Source organism: Pleurodeles waltl, chromosome 2_2 (genome assembly GCF_031143425.1).
Source record: "Pleurodeles waltl isolate 20211129_DDA chromosome 2_2, aPleWal1.hap1.20221129, whole genome shotgun sequence".
Taxonomy (NCBI): domain Eukaryota; kingdom Metazoa; phylum Chordata; class Amphibia; order Caudata; family Salamandridae; genus Pleurodeles; species Pleurodeles waltl.
Genome location: NC_090439.1, coordinates 716,470,580 through 716,490,422, shown reverse-complemented (window position 1 = coordinate 716,490,422; position 19,843 = coordinate 716,470,580). Strand labels below are relative to the sequence as shown.

The window sequence follows — 19,843 nt, the reverse complement described above, 5'->3', positions numbered from 1 at the left end:
TAGGCCTACTAGTAGTATTTGATTTACAGGCCCTGGCACCGCTAGTGCACTTTACTAGGGACTTACTAGTAAACCAAATATGCCAATGATGGATAAACCAATTACATACACATTTTGTAAAGGAGCACTTTAGCACTGGTTAGCAGTGGTAAAGTGCCCAGAGTACCAAAAACAGCAATATCAGAGTCCAGCACACATCAACAACCTGGGGAACAGAGGCAAAAAGTTAAGGGAGACCACACCAAGGATGAAATGTCTAACACATACTGATATTAGTGTTATCACGCTTTTTGTAATTTAGGCATCATGTAGTTTATTCATGGTTTCCAAGCCATTCGCTATGGAATAGATTTGTTCTAAAGCAACATCATAACAACTTCAGCTAATGTGTTTATTTCTAATCTTCAAGCCAATCGTGCTCAACTTTCAGAGTATTATTAATGAGGATCTAAATGTTAACTAGGCATCATACCAATGTACTTATTCTGCTGAATATGATTGCTTAAATTATAGTCTAGCCTTTGGGCTACCTGGGTTACTTAACTTGTAGCTGACACATGATTTATTGTGTTAGCAGGACTTCATCACCACCTTCCAAGCAAAGGTCATGCAAGGTGTAGATATGAAGATGATTCACAACTTCTTCTGGAATTGACTGGTTTCTCTGCCTCATGGAGAGGTACCGATTTGTTGTCCTTTACTTGTGCCTGTTAGTGTTGAATTAGGGTTGCTGCAATTCTCCGTGTTATGGCTGATACCATGATAATCTAGCTTTTGAAACCTTTCATCTTGTCAGTTTGGGAATAATGGGAGGTTTTTATACAATAGGATCCTATGATAGCTCTTATATTGTTGATCAAGGTACTAATGGTGCATTGTTTCAAGTAGCTGCCCACTAATGAAAGATCAGATCTTCACCATCCTCCTGAGTTTCAGGTGATTGTCCATGGTTCGTACCATTCCTGGAAATCAGGGAGGATTTTATATTGTTCTTATTTCGCAGATGGATAGGAGAATTGACCAGGTCTGTCACCCTTAGAAAAAAGCCAGGTCTCTCTCAGGGGATCTCCATTGATAATACACACTGAATAGTCCCACCCACGTGCGGGGACCCCAGAGCAGTACTTTCAAAGTCATATTCACTTTGCCTTACTTCAGAAAGGCCAGGAGACATATGTGACACAAATGTTACATTTTGCAGCCTTAAAACAGGCTATATTGCCAGTCTTAATGAATTAATTTAAAATATAGAAGGAAGAAAGGGTCAAATCTTTAAAAGTCATTTAAGTAAAATGAAGAGTGACCTTTTAAAATCATCCTTCACTAACGCCTTATACTTCTTTCTTTAAATTAGAAGATAGGGGAATATATAGCAATGTAGCTGTGTAGGCTGCAGCAATGAAAACATTGAGAATAGGACACTTCACCTTTAAGGGGCTCTTGACCTACAACGTCCCATCATACACTGCAGGTGGCAGTTTGCTCAGTTATTCTTTCCAGCTCATGCAGACAGGATCCTGGAGCAGACATCTGCCTTTTGTAAGGTTTTTCATCAAAGATTTTCATCTGTATCTTTTCCAAAGCTGATTTCCTCAACGTCCTTTAGGGCAAAGAGTATTTTTAGACATTTTCCTGACTGGAAATATATCTAATTTCGTTTGCAAAATGACATCTCTTTTTGTGAACTGCCCAGAATGTGGCAGAAAATGGCCAAAACACCCTGCATAGGATCTGTATATTTTGTTTGCTGGACTCTCATGACCCTAAGGTGTATCGCCACTGGAAGACCCTCTCCAGGGCAGTTTAAAAAAAATATATATTTATTGGTATTTTTTCACTTTTGTTATCAGGTATGATTTAACAATACAACAACAAAAGAGGTATTAAAATAACTGCATATCGATAATTCGATGAAGGGACATTCTCATAGGTATGGTCATGGGTGAAGGGCAATACCTACATCCAAGGTTACATTGGCGACTGAGCAGGACCCCTTCCGCTTCACGGCACTTCGATGCCCAGGCGGCCCATCGACTCACATGGAAAGGGACCATCTAGTAATATTGTTAATCATCAAAGATCACAGTGTCAAAAATATAGTGGTGCCCCATATCACTCCCCTTCACTAGGGCCGTCCATAGAATTGTGTTCATTCTCCTCTGTAAAATTATGGAGAAGAGGCCCCCACAACATGATTGCCTCCGAGGCCCCCTGTCCCTATGGGCATTACGCATATGTACCTCTTCCGCTACTCCCCATTCAAGGAGATCCCTCTGCTCATTGAAGCGTCTATATGTGTCCTCTTAATGGGCCACCCATATACCCACATATCTAAAGCCTTCTAATTCCCAGCGGAGGCCGAGCTCAGGCAATCGATCAACAGGAACCCCCATCAGACCGCCCAACGGAAACAGGAGCGACTTCCGAACATTGACCCAGAGGCCTGAACCCACGCCAAGGGTCTCAAGGAGCCCCATCAAGATTGGCACCGCCAGTACAGGGTATGGACATATACCAACACATCATCCGCGTATAGAGAGAGAACATGTGTGGAGTCACCAATCCTAATCCCCCACTGATCCATCTCCTTATGCAGGAGGATGGCCAAGGGCTCAATGGCTAGGGCAAACAGCAGTGGCGAGAGGGGGCATCCCTGTCTGGTACCCCTCCCCACTTCCCACACCCCTGAGAGGTCTCCCCCGATTCGAACACGAACCAAAGGGCTGGTATACAAGAGGCGCACCCAGCCACAAAAGACAGGATCAAATCCCATTCCCTACTGCACAGCCAAAAGGTAGTGCCACTCCACCGTATCAAACGCCTTTTTCAAGTCAAGTGATACTAATGCCAATTCAGAGGCTCTGTCCATTGTTTTGTGCAATACATGGGTGAGTCTAGGTTATTAAGGGGGTGCTGCGTGCCAGTACCAGTGTGTGGACCACTGTAGATAACCGTGATGCCAATACTTTGCATAGTATTTTAACATCAGCATTAAGCATTGTGAGAGGCCTGTATGAAGACGGGTCGGTAACATCTCTCCCAGGTTTCAGCATCAGGTAATAATACCCTCCCTCATCATGCGTGGCAGTATCCCACTCTCCCGAGCTTCACTAAGGACCTCTAATAATTTCCCTCTCAGAGTGACAGAATAGGCTTGATAAAACTGCAGGAAAGCCATCTCTGCCCGGAGCTTTGGATCTGCTGAGGGCCTGGATAGCTACTCCCAACTCCTCCATGTCTGTCTCCCTCTCCAGTTCCTGCATAAGCCTGGGGGGCAGTCTGGGCAACCCCACTCCATTTGGATATCCCTCAGTCCGCCCCAGTGGACCCACTGCACCGCCACTATACACTCCATGAAGATGCTCCACGAATACCCTCAGGACATCTTGATGATTAGTTACAAGATCCCCGTCAGATGTACGGACCTGCAGAATAGGGGGGAGGTCCTACTTCACAGCAGTACTTTCACCAGATCATCCAACCACTCCTCTCAGCCACCACTCTCACCTGTGCCAGTGGCATCTCCACTGAGGCACCCCAGATCGTGCTCACGTCATACCAGACCTTGCACCTATAGATCTAGGTCATGGTCAAGATCAAGATATCGCCATCGATGTTCCAGGCGATCACACTCACAGTGACAAAGGTCAAGATCCTCAGTCTCATCATACCACTTCATCTCCTCGTCTGCACTCACATACTCTTTTAGATTCTCCTTCATGAGAACATCTCCTATCAATTATATTAATACGATCCAGGAGGTTCTCATCAGAGGACCCAATAAGTTAAATATTGACTTACCAACTACCACCACATCTGTAATCTTCTAAGCGTTTCAGCAAAGATACGCTTCTGAGCCACTGCTACCATTGGTGACCGGTTTGTTGGAGCGTGCTATGGATTTATTTTTCACCCCAGATTCTGTTAAAGCTGCTCCATCCCGCCTTCAGAAGAAATGCAAGTCTCTGGATAAGGAACATTCTACACGCACAGATCCTGTCCCAGATTGAGTTATAGTTTCTGCTGCCCGTAATTTTCATGCTGCAGCTGCTTTTTCCACTGTTCTTCCTGATAAGGAGAGTAAAAAGTTGGACTGTGTTGGAAGAAATTTTTGAGATACTGCCAGTGTCTCAGTGGAAGCGGCTAGCAGTTCTGCGCTTCTGGGGTGGTATGACAGCTCTCTTTGGGAATTGGTCCAACAATTCACAGAGGATCTACCAAGAGACAGACACCAAGACTTCCAGGAGATCAACAACAAGGGCATGATAGTGTTGCATCAAATCATCAGTGCTGCAGCTGATACCGCCATACTTGCAGCGCATGGATATTTTCAAGGACTAGATCTCCTTCACTCATCGTGGCTCAGGCTCACAAGCACAATACTGTATTTTGATCTCATTTTTTCAGGGAATACGTTGTTTGGATCTTATGACAATGATGAGATGTCTTGCATAAAGTCTGAGCTGGACACCCTTAGAGATGTTGGACTCGAGAAAAGAAGAGATTATAGAAGACTCTCCTATAGACCCTATGACCGTCGGGACTTCAAACCCCTCACTGGCACTAACAACAGCATTGATAGTCACAAAGACCTCAACAGCACACACAGAGGCATAGGCAGTCAGCAACCATCTGCTCAATCCAACAAGCCAACTACCATAGGCAGCCAGTGAGTTCAATCTTCCCCCTTTTCCGTTGCCCACTCTGGTAGGGAGAAGCATAACATCTTTCCTGCAAGAGTGGCAAAAAATAACCATCGACAGATAGGTTCTGAATATTGTAGAACATGGATACTGTCTCAGATGCAAGTGCCTCTACCATCCATTCCACCGAAGAAACCGTCCCAATTCAAGTGGGAAAAATTGCAACAAGAAATTTTCATTCTCTTGCAAAAAAAAGGAGTGGAAGAAGTACCTTCTCCCCTGAAAAGGAATGGAAATTTATTCTTGGTATTTTCAGGTGAAAAAGAACGGCCACAAAAACAAGCACAGACCCATTTCACACCTCAAGAAAGCGAACAAGTGGGTTTGCAAAGAAAATTCAGAAATTTGGCTGTTCATCAGACTTACCCTCAACTCCATTGGGGGACTAGTTATGCTTAATAAACCTACAAGTTGCCTATTTTTACATCACAAGAGCTGAAAACATTGAAACTTCCCTGAGGTTCATTGTAGGAAATGAAAGGCCCTTCCTTTTATTCTCAAGTCTGCACCACAGACTTTCTCCAAATGCGTGGAGGTTGTAGCAGCCCACCTCAGCAAACTGAAAATGTTCATCTGTCCATATTTAAACATTGGCTCGTGAAGGCATCTTTCTATCAATAAGCAAGTCAACATTATCATCTAACCATCATGACTCTTAATTGATCGGGTCTCCACATGAATCCGAAGTGAGACAAAGTGGATGTGACTTTAAAAGAACTGCCCTGGTGCCCCTGCATTTGGGTGTGACAATTCAGTGCTTATGATTTCATTGGAGATTCCCATAAGAGAGGACTAGGATTACTGTAAAGAAACTATTCCATCTTTACATTCCTTATGAATTACAGGTGGTTATCAAAGCCTCATCCCTTGCTGGATATTTCTCATTCTCTAACCGTGTCTTCCCCTTCTCAGCACTGCTTTTCCTCCCTCTTGTACCTCATCCTCCTCATTTCTCCATCATGTACATTTTCATTCCTTTTTGTAGTATCCCTTTTTCTATGCTCTCTCCAGCATCCGCAATTCCTGTTCTCCTATCTCTGTTGTCATTGCCTTACTCCCATAGCTCTTATATCACTCATTCCAACTTTAAGGCCTTCACAGATGTGTGTTGCTGATACACTTCAATTTTTATTTGTAGCATCAATGTTTTTGGAACACAGCCTGTACACATAGTTCAACTGATGCATCTCAGTTTTGCATTGCATCCTTTTTGCTAATTGAGAAGAGAAACATGTCCTCATGCAATTGTATTTACCAATATGTTTGGAACGTAGAGAAACATCCCAATGCTGTACCAAGTATGAAGACTTCATGCACAGCACTGTAGATGCACCTCATTTATGCTTTCCAGAATGCATGCTACTGGAGCATTGCATGCTGCTATTTTAAAGCCTATACCTTAATGGTAGCAACAGAAAGGCAAGCAACAGAATGCAACGTGCTATTGATTAAAAGGCCACTGGCTAGAGGTGTCTGTCACACTTAAATTCTGTGCAAACCTTTGTTTTAGTGCTGATAGTCAGATTGGGTTTCATACTTGCTTATTCTGAATCTTTGTAGGTTTGCACTTGGCTTGTTGAGTTGCATTGTTGAATTGTATTTCAAGTAAAAAGGGCTCTGGCTTGAATATTATAATTTTCTATCATTAGCTTACCCATGTTATATGAATGCTGCTCCATTAACTTTCCACAGTGAATGAAAGCTACCTCTGAAAGTGATATTTATGGTCTGCTGTGGAGCTATTGGCTTGGCATGTTGCACTCCATGTAGGCACATGTGTATGACGTATTACATGTGGGTCAAAATGCACCTTGGTGTGCTTATTTGAAAACATATCCTTCTAGTGGCAAATGCCACTGATTCCTGTAGCTCAATGGATGAGAACCTTAATTTCCCTGTTTTTCATTCTGGTTACAAGATAATAGCCAGCTAATCAGGTTTCTAATATAGTCAAGAATTTGATTCACAAACACCAGAACACATTTTTATTAGAACCTATATATTATTTTTCTCAGAATCCCCAAATTTCGGCAGTAATTGCAAAATCACAGGTCGACAAAGCATTCAGTCTAGTTTTGTGGAATGTGCTTTCCATGACATTGAGATTTTTCTATTTCCACAATCCTTTATTACATTAAGTGCCATTTTATGTAACAAACCAAACACTTGCATCATTGTGAACAATGTCGTGGGCGTTAAATGAATCAGAAAAGTTGTAGTTCAGCCTTTTTATGTTGCACGGTCCTGCTGCCTAAATCTGGGAAAATTAACAGTTTGCTTCTCTTATGGGAAATACATCTGTTTTTGGAGGCCATATGTGTAACCTACTCTCTCTGTTTTGGGCATCCCAGTACATCCACCAAGATTTGTTCCAGTCTCTGACTGTTTTCTCTTAGAGTATATTGTTAGCAAATGTATTTCCATGCAGACGTCTATATTCGTTGTGCCCCCGCCCCCATATCTGCTTGCAGAAATTGCTGGATCACTTCTTTGATGTTTTCCCCATCATCTAATTTAGGGAATCCCTGCATTCTGCGGCTCTAGGCCTGCATTGTACTGTGCATCATTTCCACTTCTCTTTACAGCTAGATTATGGCAGTGATAGAGCATTTCTTGCAGCCATTCAGGCACTCTAGCTCCTCCGCCTGCCAAATAAACCACTTTCTCCAGTTTTTCACTGCACTGCTTGAATCCTTCAAATCGCACTCTGTGGGAGCCTACTCTCCCTTTTAAGTTCTTCCATGCTTCTCTCGATCACCATAACTTCTGATTAGAGCTTCCCACAGGGGCCTTCTGATCTTTTACCAGGGCATGTATCACTGCTTCCCTTAGGGTAAAGCCCGATTCGTGGGTGTCATCTGGTTTATTTTCCACTCGGTCACCTACATTTGGATCTGTGCTGTGTGCCAACAAAATCTCTTTGACCTGAGAACGGCTTTGTTTGACCTCTTTATGCTGCATGGTGGCAAGGAGCTGCCACTGTGAAAAGCACCTGTGGTATGTTGAGCCAGTCTCATTTTTTCCTCAAAGTTAGGTATCTATGGATTCATCGCTTGGTGTCCTCTTCAGTGGCAACTCCTTTAGGACTGATGAGCTTTGTCACCTTCCTATTGAGTGTTCTCTGAGGCCCTTTGGGCAAGCTTTGTCATCAGAGCATAAAATAAAAAGAGCTGGCACCTGGGATGCCTGTGCTCCCAATGCCGATCCTCTGGGTGCCTCACCTCTTTCGAAGGCAGAGACCTGCCACCATTTCTGTCTTGTGGGTGAGCTCTTGTAAGGATTTTACTCTGTTTGGAAAACTAACCTCGGCACCACATCTAGGGTCTCCATCTTCAAACAATGGAAGAAGAGCTGCCGACTAGTATTTTGGGAGTTGGAGCTGCAGACAGTAGTTTGAGACCTAACCATTCCTTACTCCAACCGCTCTACTTGGTGTGGGGGTCGCAGCTCCACTTCATTCTTTCTCAAGGCTGCTGTTCCTGGCCCACAGCGTGAGCAGCGCTGGAGCTCAAGAAAAACCTTTAATGCATGAGCCCAGCTGGCTACGCTGCCTTTGCTGGAACTTTAAAATTAACAGCCAACTGAAGACACCTCCATTTGTGATGAGAGGACTGTATGTTAACAGGTAGTTAATTGTTGTTTCTTTTCTGCTTCTAGCATTGAGGTGACCTTCACATAGAAAAAGAGCAGATAGATTGGTCAGTGCAATCAATAACTAAGTTAGTGGTGGTGCAGTTTTAGATATTGGTTCTAATAACCTTCACCCAAAGGGGCAAGTGATAACTTCGAAGTTTCTTATAGAATGTGGTAAGGGAGAGAAGGCAACAAATGTGTAAACTCTGGACAGGCTTTTACATTCATCTAAGGAGAGAAATGTATTTTGGTTATGTTGTTTGAGTCTTCAGTCTTCCTAGAATTCCCTGCCCTCGTTGATTCTCCAGCAAAATTTCAGATTATATGGGTCATTTCTTAAAATGGGACCCCTTTTTTCCTTAGTGCTGATATATGACAGAGGTTTTATTCTTCTTACACAGACTTACTCTGTCTTTAATCGCTGATCATGGATCCAACTGTCCTTCTGTTAGTAGGACATTTGCTTTCCAAATGAATCTGTGTTATCCAAAGTGTTTCGGGCATCTGTACCTCCTTTTGGATTGATTCAGATCTGTTGTGGTCTTAATAAGAATCAGGCTCACCTCTTCCCCCATCCACACAATTCTTCTTTCTAGGTAGTGTCTTCATTCTGCTCATCCTGTCCATAGTGGATATAAAAGGGGAAAAACGAAATATTTTGGTTTAATGTGCTATAATGTCCCCAGTACACATGACTGCCAAAATGTTACTTCAAACCAAAGCACATCAGTCACCACGATTTTTTACTTCACTTCACTCAGTTCCATAATTCCACAACAATGGTGCACACTTCAGTTTTTAAATCAGGTTTCCCCCTCTCTAATTCTTTTTTCTGGAACGGATGCCTTCCTGAGTATACTCCAACGCACTGACAGGTTTGTCAATGTACCTGAGGTGTATCTCCGCACCATACCTTCTCCATCTCGCTGCCTGCCACCAAGGACATGTGGAGGCTCCAAGTGCTGCAGATTCAGGAATCTGCCAATAAACTTAGACTTAGCTTGCAAGATACTGGGTGGAAAAAGTAAGTGGGGTGTAGAAGTGAAATAAATGTATATTTTAAAAAGTGAAATGTGTGAAATAGCACACCCAGAATTATTATTTTGAATTACCTGTAATACCCATTGCTCTGTACACAATTTATAGGGAAATTGTGCTGAAATTTATGCTAAAAACTGTGATCTTTTGCAACAGTTTTTCTTGGGGTGCATGAACATTCCAGGAGAAGGTAAGGTTTGGTTGGCACACATGAAAATCAAAGATATTATCAGATTGTGCTACAACCTCTGTGTTTGTGAAAGCTCAACCATCTTATGACTGCAAAATATGGTGCGGCCAGCCAAACTCATTGCTTACATTTGACCACCAGTGCGGTGAAGTCTCCGCCGGCCCTATTTTGAGTTTCACAGGGCCTTTACATTGACGCCAGCTCCTAATGGAGCTGGCACCAATGTGATAGTGCGGCAGGTGCAGCAGCACCCGTCGCGCATTTCACTGCCCGTAATTCAAGCAGTAACATCTGCTATGGGGATGTTCATGGGGGCCCCTGCACTGCCCATGCCAAGTGCATGGGCAGTGCAGGGGATCCCGCCAGCCTTTCGGAAGGGCTGGTGGAATGGGACTCATAATCTCCAGCTGCTTGCTGCCCTGGTGGATTTGAAACGCCGAGACCGCCAGGATGCCACGGTCATAATATGGTGGGTGGACCGCCACTACCGTAGCGGTTCACCCACCACCGTGAGTCTGGCGGTCCATGGACCACCAGACTCATAATGAGGGCCATAGTTTTCTTGTTTCACGTGTTCCAGTAAACAAATAAATAACTTTCTCATTTTTATTTACTTTTTAAACAGTTGATATCTGAAGCAAAACCCGTAGTCCCTGTTTTTAATAGTACTGAAATATGCAAACTAAAAACATTGTGTGTAAGATTTCACATGGCAATGTTATATATTTTTATTTACACCTGCTAACTTTTATTTGACAGAAATCTCTTTCAATCCTGAACATCAGTAATAATAGCATTGATGAACTGAAAGATTTGGCCATTTTGGAAAACCTTTCACAGCTTGTGGCCGTGGACAATCAACTGAGAGAAGTAGAGGTAACATTTACTACTGTGGGTTATGTCTAGCCAAACTCGTGCTCCTCTAACGCATTGTCATATTTTCCAGTTCCCAGTGTGTTGTAAAATAATATAGCAATCATTGGACTTGAAATAAAAACGTACCTCCAATCAAGAACATATGTTTTTAAATATTTATTTAAAGCAAAATGCTACAGTGAAGATGCGGAAAACTAACATCACTCAGTAAGTGATTTAAGGCCAGATGTGTCCAAATTCCCTTTTGCATTTCCGAAATAGCAAATTTTAGGTAATCGCTTTTTAGGAAACAGAAAATGGAATGTAGCAAAAAAACGATTCCCTAATAGCGATTCCTACAAAGTCGCAATCGCTATTAGGGAATTGCTGTTAAAAAAATGCAACTTCATTCGTTCCTATGGTTCTTCAGACCCATAGGTACGAATGATTTTGCATTTCCTAATTTGCGATTTCTGATTAGGGAACTGCAAATTAGGAAGTGCCAAACCAAGGGTGCCAAGGGCATATGGCCCCCTTTTATGCTCCCCAAAAATTAATTGTGCATTGTGAAGTGCACACATGCCCTAGGGCAATAGTTTTCAAATGTTTTAATGCTGCGCCCCCCACCCAGGTGGAAAAAAAAAATCACCAGGCCTCCCCTCAGAATTGTTCACAATTATTTCAATAAGTTGCCAATGTTTAAATACGTCTAGGCATATTTAAACATTGCAGTTAAGTTATGTGACTGTTTTTCAAAATGCAATAAATTATTTTCTGCTTAAAATAAAGCACTGTTATCTGTATAATGCTTCTTTTGGCCAATGCCTGGCGCCCTCCCTGAGATCACTTGAGGCATGTGTATCCTACATGGCACTTTAAAAAATGCATTTTTTTTAATTTGCACATGGTTACCATCAGCATGAAGTTGATGGTAATAGCATTTCCTAAATGCCCATTTTGCATTTAGGAAATGCTTGATACGTGTGCTCATGAAAATGCAAATAGGTAATCCCTAAATGTGATTTGATATTTAGAGAATTGTACATTGTGATTCCCGATTTGGAAATACACAAATGCACTTTGCTTCTTGGCCCCTCCATAGAAAAAGCTTACAAAAAACAAATAAGGCCTTTGGAGCAGAGATTATAGGGTGTCAATAAAGGAGAGGTTTGGGATAGCGGATGGGGGAGAGGAAGAAGTAGCACACATAGAAGGGAGCAACAAGAAGAGCGGGGAGATATGAGTGAGAGAACACCATGGGGTGAAATGAGAAGCTCACAGGTGACCGCAACACAGAGCTTGGGAGTGAGAAGCATATGATAGGCATGAGAGAGCATCATGGAGCTCGGCGGCAGGAAGAGGCACAAAAGGTAGACTGTTGGAAAACATGTGCACTCTCACTGAGTGCTTAAGCAAATAGTAGTCCCCTAAAAGTGAGCAGTGGAAGGACAAAATGAAAGAGGATATACTCCGGGAGAGGGATAAACATGGGGTAGACAAGGCAAACCATTGAATATGAAGCTAGCAGCTGCGAGTGACAATAAAGCCAACCAGTGTTAGGCAGTGGGTGGCCTTCATGCCCACTGTAAGTTCTTGGTAAGCTCACAATAGGTCTTTTTCATCTAGACAGCTTCTGCTGGGTACCAGTTTTTTTATATGAGTGATTTAAAAGTCTGTTGAGGGCATTGCCTCGCCTTACTTCTTGACTCCAGTAAACTCTTGATGAAGGCATACTTGTCAGAGTCTGGTGGGGATTTAGAGCTGAAATAATTGGTAAATGAAAAGATACTATAAAATGGACTGACATCCTGACATGGATTATTTTAAGAAATGGAATTAAGTGAAAAAAGACATGAATAAAGAATGTTAACATACACTTTTGGAACGCTAATAAGAGATACTTCTTTCTGGTTGCTTTTGGACTTTTCATGGAACAGTTGCTAGACAGAGTGGGCTTTATACTTTGAGAGGCTCCTGTACCCTGGCATCCTGCAGGCACCGCAGCAACAATTGATCTTCTGAATGGGATATTGGGAGGCCCATAGTACAGGATGAAGAGGCCTATTCAGACAGGCATTTACGAGTACTGGCATTAGTACTGCAGGGGTGCTCTTTTACATGCTATGGCACCTTTGTGAAGCGTCCCCAAACGTCAATCTCGTTTTTAGTGAAAGTGCAAACAGTACAGTCCTTTCTGTGTGTAATATTTGTATATCGATTAGGGTAACAACCCATCCGTAATTTTCAAGGACTGCTCGTAATTTCGCTCCGTTGTCCGTGATGAAAGGCTTAACGCGCGGCATTTGTCCGTAATTTTAGCCTTTCACCAAAAGGACAAAATGCAATTAGGACAGATACGTTTTCCCAGGTGGATGGACAGGCAGGTAGTCTCCTGTGCTCTGAGAGAGGGAGGGGCAGACAGATAAGAAAAGGCCTTCTTGCCACGGTGTCTCCTTCCCTAAAGAAATGCAAATGTGTGCAACTGGTACATTTGCAAATGTAAAGGGGCTTGGAAACCTGCATTGGCTTTAATCAAAAGAGTCACTTGAAGCCTAATAAATATATTTTCTTTTAGAGAGGTATTGTAAGGGTGTTCCAAGTGAGTTGTCGAGTGTGTGGTTTTATTCGACTGTTTTAATTGTATATTATTCAAATCTGTATTTTAGAAGGACTTTTTTTTTTTATTTAACCAAAATGTAATTGCGCATTTTTGTAGCAGCCTATATTATGATGCATGTAATGCATGTTTGAAATGAGAACTTACACATTCACAGTTCTTTCAGGGACCTCGGTACCTCATAGTACTAACAAACATTGGCAAAGCCAATAGGTCTCGTCTGTGCAAGAGTTATTGGCTTTGCCAATGTGTTATAGCCATGTTATACACCATAGTGGCTGCTGTTCAGCATGGCTAAAGGTTAGTGGCCATAGTGGTGTAGAATAGATTAGAGTGGCATAGGAGCAGTGGCTTAGAGCACAGTGGTGCAGAGTAGAGTACAGTGGTGTACAGTACAGTTGTTTAGAGTGCATTGGCGTAGAGTGCAATGGTTTAGAGTGCAGTGGCATGGAGTGGTGTGGGACAGAGTAGAGTGGGAGAGAATGCAGTGGACTACAGTGGCATACATTAGAGTGGCAGAGAGTGTAGAGTGGTGCAGTGGCATAGAGTACAGAGTAGACTTGTGTGGCATAGAGTGCAGTGGCGTAGAGTGGTGCAGAGTGGAGTAGTGTAGACGTACAGTGTAGTTTAGAGTTCATTGGGTACAGTGCAGTGGCATAGAGTGGCATGGGGCAGAGTAGAGTGGGATAGAGTGCAGTGGAGTAGAGTGGAATACAATAGAGTGGCAAAGAGTGCAGCAGTACAGAGTGGTGCAGTGGCATAGAGTGCAGAGTAGACTTGCGTGGCATAGAGTGCTGTGGCGTAGACGGGTGGAGTAGTGTGGAGTGGTGCACTGCAGAGTAGAGTATAGTATAGGGCTGTAGATTGCAGTAGCATAGAGTGCAGTGGTGTAGAATGCAGTAGTACAGAATACAGTGGTGTAGAGTACAGTGGCGGAGAGTGCAATATTTCAGAGTAGAGTGTCAGTGCGATGGTGTAGAGTGCCATAGAGCGGTACAGAGAGCAGTGGCGTAGAGTGAGGTGGTGTAGAGTAAAGGGCAATGGGGTACAGTACAGTTGTTTAGAGTGTATTGGCTTAGAGTGCAGTGGCATAGAGTTGCATGTGGCAGAGTAGAGTGTCATAGAGTGTAGTCGAGTAGAGTGTCATACAATAGAGTGGCAGAGAGTTCAGTAGTTTAAAGTGGTGCAGTGGCATAGAGTGCAGAGTAGACTCGAGTGGCATAGAGTGCAGTGGCATAGAGTGATGCAGAGTGGAATAGTGTAGCATGGTACAGTGCAGGGCCGAGTATAGTGCTGTAAAGTGCAGTGATGTAGAGTGGAGTTATGCAGAGTAGAGTGGTATAGAGTGAAGTGGAATAGAGTGTATTGGTGCAGAATGCAGTAGTACAGAGTAGAGTGGTGGTGAGTTTAGTAGCGGCCAGTGCAGTCTTGCAGAGTAGAGTGTCAGAGTGCTGTGGCATATAGTGCAGTTGCTTAGAGTGCATTGGCATAGAGTGCACTGAAGTAGAGTGCAGTGGTTTAAAGTGCAGTGGGGTAGAGTGGCGTAGAGTGTAGTGACGTAGAGTAGATTGTTTCAGAGTAGATTGCAGTGGCATAGAGTGGAGAGGTGTAGGGTAGAGTGCAGTGTCACAGAGTGCAGTGGCGTAAAGTAGATTGTTTCACAGTACACTGAAGTGGCGTAGAGTGAAGAGGTGTAGGGTAGAGTGGAGGTGCATAGAGTGGCATAGAGTGTGATGGCATAGAGTAAAGTGGTGTAAAGTGCTGTGGCACAGAGGAAGTTAGAGTGATGGACAGTATATTGATGTAGAGTGTTGGGGCATAGAGTTGAGTGTTACAGAATAAAGTGCACTAACATAGATTGTATTAGCATAGAGTGCAGTGGCGTACAGTGCAGTGTTGCAGAGTGGCATAGAGTGGAGGTGTGCAGACTAGTTTGGTGTTGCCTAGACTGGAGTGGCATATAGTGTGCCATTACCATTACATTGTACAGATATACAGTTTTTCAAATAAAACTATACAGTACACAGAAGATGATGTGTGGAAATTGCATCACTCAATGCAATGCTTTGTTTCAGTCATATAAAGGTATTTGTTTCCAACACAGTTCGGAATTAACAAAAATGGGCTTCATTTGTACTCCTGATTTTGATATATTCTGAAGCTTATTTAAATGTTGTCATGTGATAGAAAAAATGCTTTCCTAACCCCAGTATCCATCAAGATTGTCGCATAAATCCTCTCACTTTGAAGTCAGAGAATGAAAAGTAAACACTAAGTTCCCACCAAAGACAAAGCCTGACATTTACCTTGTTCTTTGAATGCACAGCAAATGTGCTCAGATAAGAACAAGATTTATAGGCCTGTTTACAGAAAGGGAGCACTCGGACGGATACTGTAAATAAGGTTTGGGCAAGGGAAGGGACGAACTCGAGCTGCATAGCCTAAAACAAATGAAGCCAGAAAACTGAAAGCAACAAAATGTGAGTTACAAACCACAAAGCCAATGGGAAGCTCTGGCGGAATGCATCCCCGAGGAAGCTCTATGAATGTACTTAAAGTGACAGCCGTGGGATACTTTGTGGGAAAAGTCCGGTATTTTAGTCCAATCTGTATCTTGCAGACATTTGGCCACATCAATCACCCAGGTAATATGACAAGAAGACCTGGAGTGGTCTCTGGTCTCAATGTTGCAGGAAAGTCTTTACACACATTCTATCAGTTTGCCACCAGTCCCTACGGTGTAGAGCTTCTGGCACACGTCGTGTAGGGTTAGTGCTAGTTGGCAGACTTGAAATAGGGCATTTAATGATTGTTTAAGGTGGTTGTAAGTGAGGATTTGACCGGCGTGAAGATGGTAGTCTGCCACTAGGGTTTGAAAATGTAGTAGCTCTCCATCCAGAAACAAATCCCCCAATTTTCAGACACCTGCAGCATGCCACTGATGGACTTGTGCTGAGCTGCACAGGCCTGTGCGAGTGGGAAGGCTTAGCAAAGGTAGTGCAGGAGCACAGGGTTTCTTCATGTCAGTGAGTTTACAGGTTCTAGCAAGGCAAGAGAAAGCTGTGCATGATAACTCCAGATGGTGGTCTGTAGAATGGTCAGTAGGAAACAATGAGCAGTGCAGTAAGCCCTCCTTAAAAGTCTTTACCAATAAACCCCATCTCATGCAGGAGGGCAGGCAGAAAGCTAGCGTTCCACCCATTGGATCTGTGCAGCTGAATAATAGCATTTTAAGTCCAGAAAGCCTAATCCACCTGCAGTCACGGGTAGCTTTAGATTGGAAAGAGCTACCCGACGGCGCCCTAGCGATCAAATCAGATGTGTAGTATGTCTGAAGAAGGAAAAAAGGTCGAGTAGGGGAAGGTTTGCAAAATATTACTATCATCGGGGTAGCACACCGTCTTCACTAGTGCCACGTGGCCCTATACAGAAAGCAGGAGAGAAGACCAAAAAGCAAACTGGGCTTAGAGGGACTGTGACGCTCTGCCGAGATTTCCATCCTGCAAATCAGTGGGAGAATGGTAAATATTAATCACTAGGTATCGCAGGGTAACTGGTTCCCAGTTCAATCTGATGTCTAATTGTACTTAAAGGAGAAAACAGTGCCATATGTTAAAGACCACTGATTACATTTTAAAATGTTTACATTTTGTTTGTGCAATTTACATCCCAAATATTTTAAGGATTCTATGTGTACTTGACACTTAGAGATAACCTAGATCACTAGTTTGGCTTTTGCTCAATTTCAAAACTATTTTAAGGCATGAACAAAGTGGACAATTGTCTTGCACAACCTAGCAAGGAGTTTGGCCCCTCCCTGCTCACCCTTCTCAAGCACGAACAGCGAGCTATTGCACCAGAAGAGTTTAGTGGGTGGGTGCTGCTTGTTCAAACACTTGACAGTGCCTCTCCTGTTTCTCTCCTGTCTGCAGAGACAATTCCCCAGGTACCCAATACCTTCCGAAAGTCTTGGTAGACCTATCTTGTCTGTTTTAGGAACTGTCCCACCTTGTTCTTCTCTTCCTTATTTATCCGGTTCTTAGCAACAACCTCCCATTTGATCTCAATTTCATCCTCCTCTTTTATTCTCTTTGATTGGTAGTCCCAGTCCCAGTTCTGAGATAAATGTAGAGTCTCAGACATACACTTTAGTGCTGTGAGACTACAGACAAGTTGTGGTACATCACATCCTGAATTTAGGTGTGAGACTGTCGCCCACACCATCTGCCCGACCTCATCAATTTTTTTTTAGGTTAAAAGTACATGGGCGGTTGGGGTGAGTCAGCTGTTTTTGTTCAATTTGTTTAAACTAGCATAAGGTTAATTACTTTAATGTTTACCAAACTCTTTGCCAGCGGTTTAAAAATGTTCAGAAACGTAATCAAAATGTTGTTGTTACTTTCTCTTTAAGAAAGATTGCGAAGATTTGGATAGGGGTGATGGCCTTGACACAGTGCTGAGGGGCATTAATTTATTACTGAACAAGACACCTGTAATGTGACCCCTGAATGTAGCATACCAGGAGGCAATCACAAAAATACCACAGTGAATAAATAGTTCTATGTTAAAAAAGAGTAAATAAACGCACATAATGGGGTATGGCCTGTCTTGGGTGTGTCTGTAAAATTGACGTTTGTTCTTAAATGTTTGTCCTGAATGTTGACGCTTCGCCCTGAATTTTTGTCCAGAATTTTGACCCTTTGTCCTGAATTTTCCTTAATGCCAAGTGTCACACTAATATCGATATTCAGATTTTATATCTTTTGGAGCCAGTTCATGAAAGCATGTAAATGTACGTTAAAGGATACTACAAAAGCGCCATTTTATATATTCCAAAATGCCTTTGAGAATATGTCCCTGGGTGTTGTCTACTCCGACCGTGGCTGATTTTGCCCCTTTCCTACCTGCCTTTCAGAGCCACCAGCCCATTTAGAATGATTCTAGTTTTCCTGTCAGACAATCTGCTTCTTGCCAAAGCTTCTGCCCGTCGTAGGACGTTGAAACCTGGCACTGGCAAAAGGTCCTGCGTTGAAGCTCCTCGAGTGTTGCTCACAATAGAAGGTTTGGAATGGCGCTACAGGTCACGCGAGCAATTAAAAAAGGCTGCATTCTCGTTTATACTTGCACATTTGTAAAGTGGGCCCAGCGCCTCCTGATGCCCCTCAGGATAAACTATTGTAGGCGGCCATTGTACATCTCAAAATGCGCTTCTAGGCCCGGTCAGCTGACCACTTAGCGTGCATTTTGTATTGTGTATTACCTGCGTTTCGTACAATTTACAAAACATTAGTCCTCTTCTTGATTCCAATTTCCTGTTACTCTGAATTCTGACGAGCTGAGCTGCAAGGCGAGTGCTCCCATATTTCCAGGCTATTCGTTTATTCGGCCTCCGCTGGCATCGATCCCCGCAGAGGTAGCAAAGAAGATGGATTCATTGGTGTCACGGTTTAGTCAACAAGAATCAACATTATGGATTTTTTTCAGATTATGACAAGCTGTCCCACCGGTGGTATCGCTCTCTATCTCCACCGCTGGGGCAGTTAGGTTGGACATTTCCGATAGAAAACCGGCGCGCACTGGTCAGGAGGAGGCACCTCCTTGGCCGCCACTAAAGGTGCTTGTCCCGCCCGCGGGCGCCGCGCTCGAGCCACGTTGCAGACCCCAAGCCATCTTCTGGCTCGGTCGTTCATCAGAGTGAGAGCGCGGGCCTAGAACCGGCGTCTCTGGAGTGTGGTTGGTGAAGGGCTGCCGAGCGCGTGCTCCGCCTCACAGAGCGGCGGTGAACAACTGGAGCATGTCCGGAGAGGCAGCCCCGTTTCACTACAGGATTAGTGTTCCCTCAGAATGATGAATGCACACGGGAGCTAGGCGTCCCAGGGCATCGAGTGCGCAGCAGTTTACAGACCAGTGCAGCTGTGCCAAGACGCCCTTCAAATCTGTGAGCAAGGTGATGGTTTCCCAGTCTCACGAAACGCCTTTTTTTTGACAAGTAATAGTAGAACACTGGGCAGCCTGAAGCCAACGCATGACTTCCGCTTCAAGCCACACTTGCCGTTGTGAAATACCTTTTCGGTGTACGGTGCAAGACGTCGGGTTAGATTTTTGTGTCAGAGTTGAGTAGTAAGTAACCCTGCATCATCACTGTTCACACAGCACGGTCTGCGCATTGTTCCGGTCAGCGTCCTTAGCTGCCTGACCACTCCACTTGTTGCTGCTGGTGCTGCCGCCCCTTTGACTCTGTTTTCAAGCATAACTCCTACACTGAAGCAACCTCTGCACCAAAAGATGGAGAACAAATCTTTACAATAATATCGCCGCTGATGTTTTTCACAAACAGAACTTTGGGCCAGTTAAGATCGGAAACTGGCGCGCCTCTCATCACATAGGACAAAGAACAGTAATACTAAGAACCTTCACCGTAGTTATTCCACTTTTTGGAGTATATATCTGTTAGCCATTAGGGTGTTTCATTATGAGGAATGGTAGGTAAAGAGCAGCCCGGCTGCTTGTATTCCAGGCAGGGCCTTCTCTCCTGACCTCATTCCAGCCCTTAATAGGGTTTAGTGGGCACTTCTCTCAGGGCCTCAAGCATAAAAACCTGCACTATACCATACAATCTGCTGCCAACAGGTAACTGTCTCTCCATACCCCGATTAGGGGCAGTAGTCAGGATTTTTTTGGGTGGTTGGGGCAGCACAGTCCAACCAGTGCTTAATTTGTGCTTGTTGTTTCCGGTGCGGAGCACCAGCACTTATTTTGAGGGCCAGCACTTAATTTTCTGCCTCGAGCGTGTACTGTGAGCAAAAG

The 19,843-nt window shown here is 43.7% G+C and overlaps 1 protein-coding gene across 4 annotated transcripts in view; it reads left to right on the top strand.

The window, feature by feature from the left end:
* Positions 1–19,843, top strand: part of PPP1R42 (protein phosphatase 1 regulatory subunit 42) — a 433,409-nt gene that overhangs the window by 317,066 nt on the left and 96,500 nt on the right. For all 4 annotated transcript variants that reach the window (XM_069220285.1, XM_069220289.1, XM_069220286.1 and 1 more), the window contains one exon: positions 10,324–10,440. In XM_069220285.1, the coding sequence (XP_069076386.1) occupies positions 10,324–10,440 (117 nt within the window). The remainder of the gene's footprint in view (positions 1–10,323; positions 10,441–19,843) is intronic.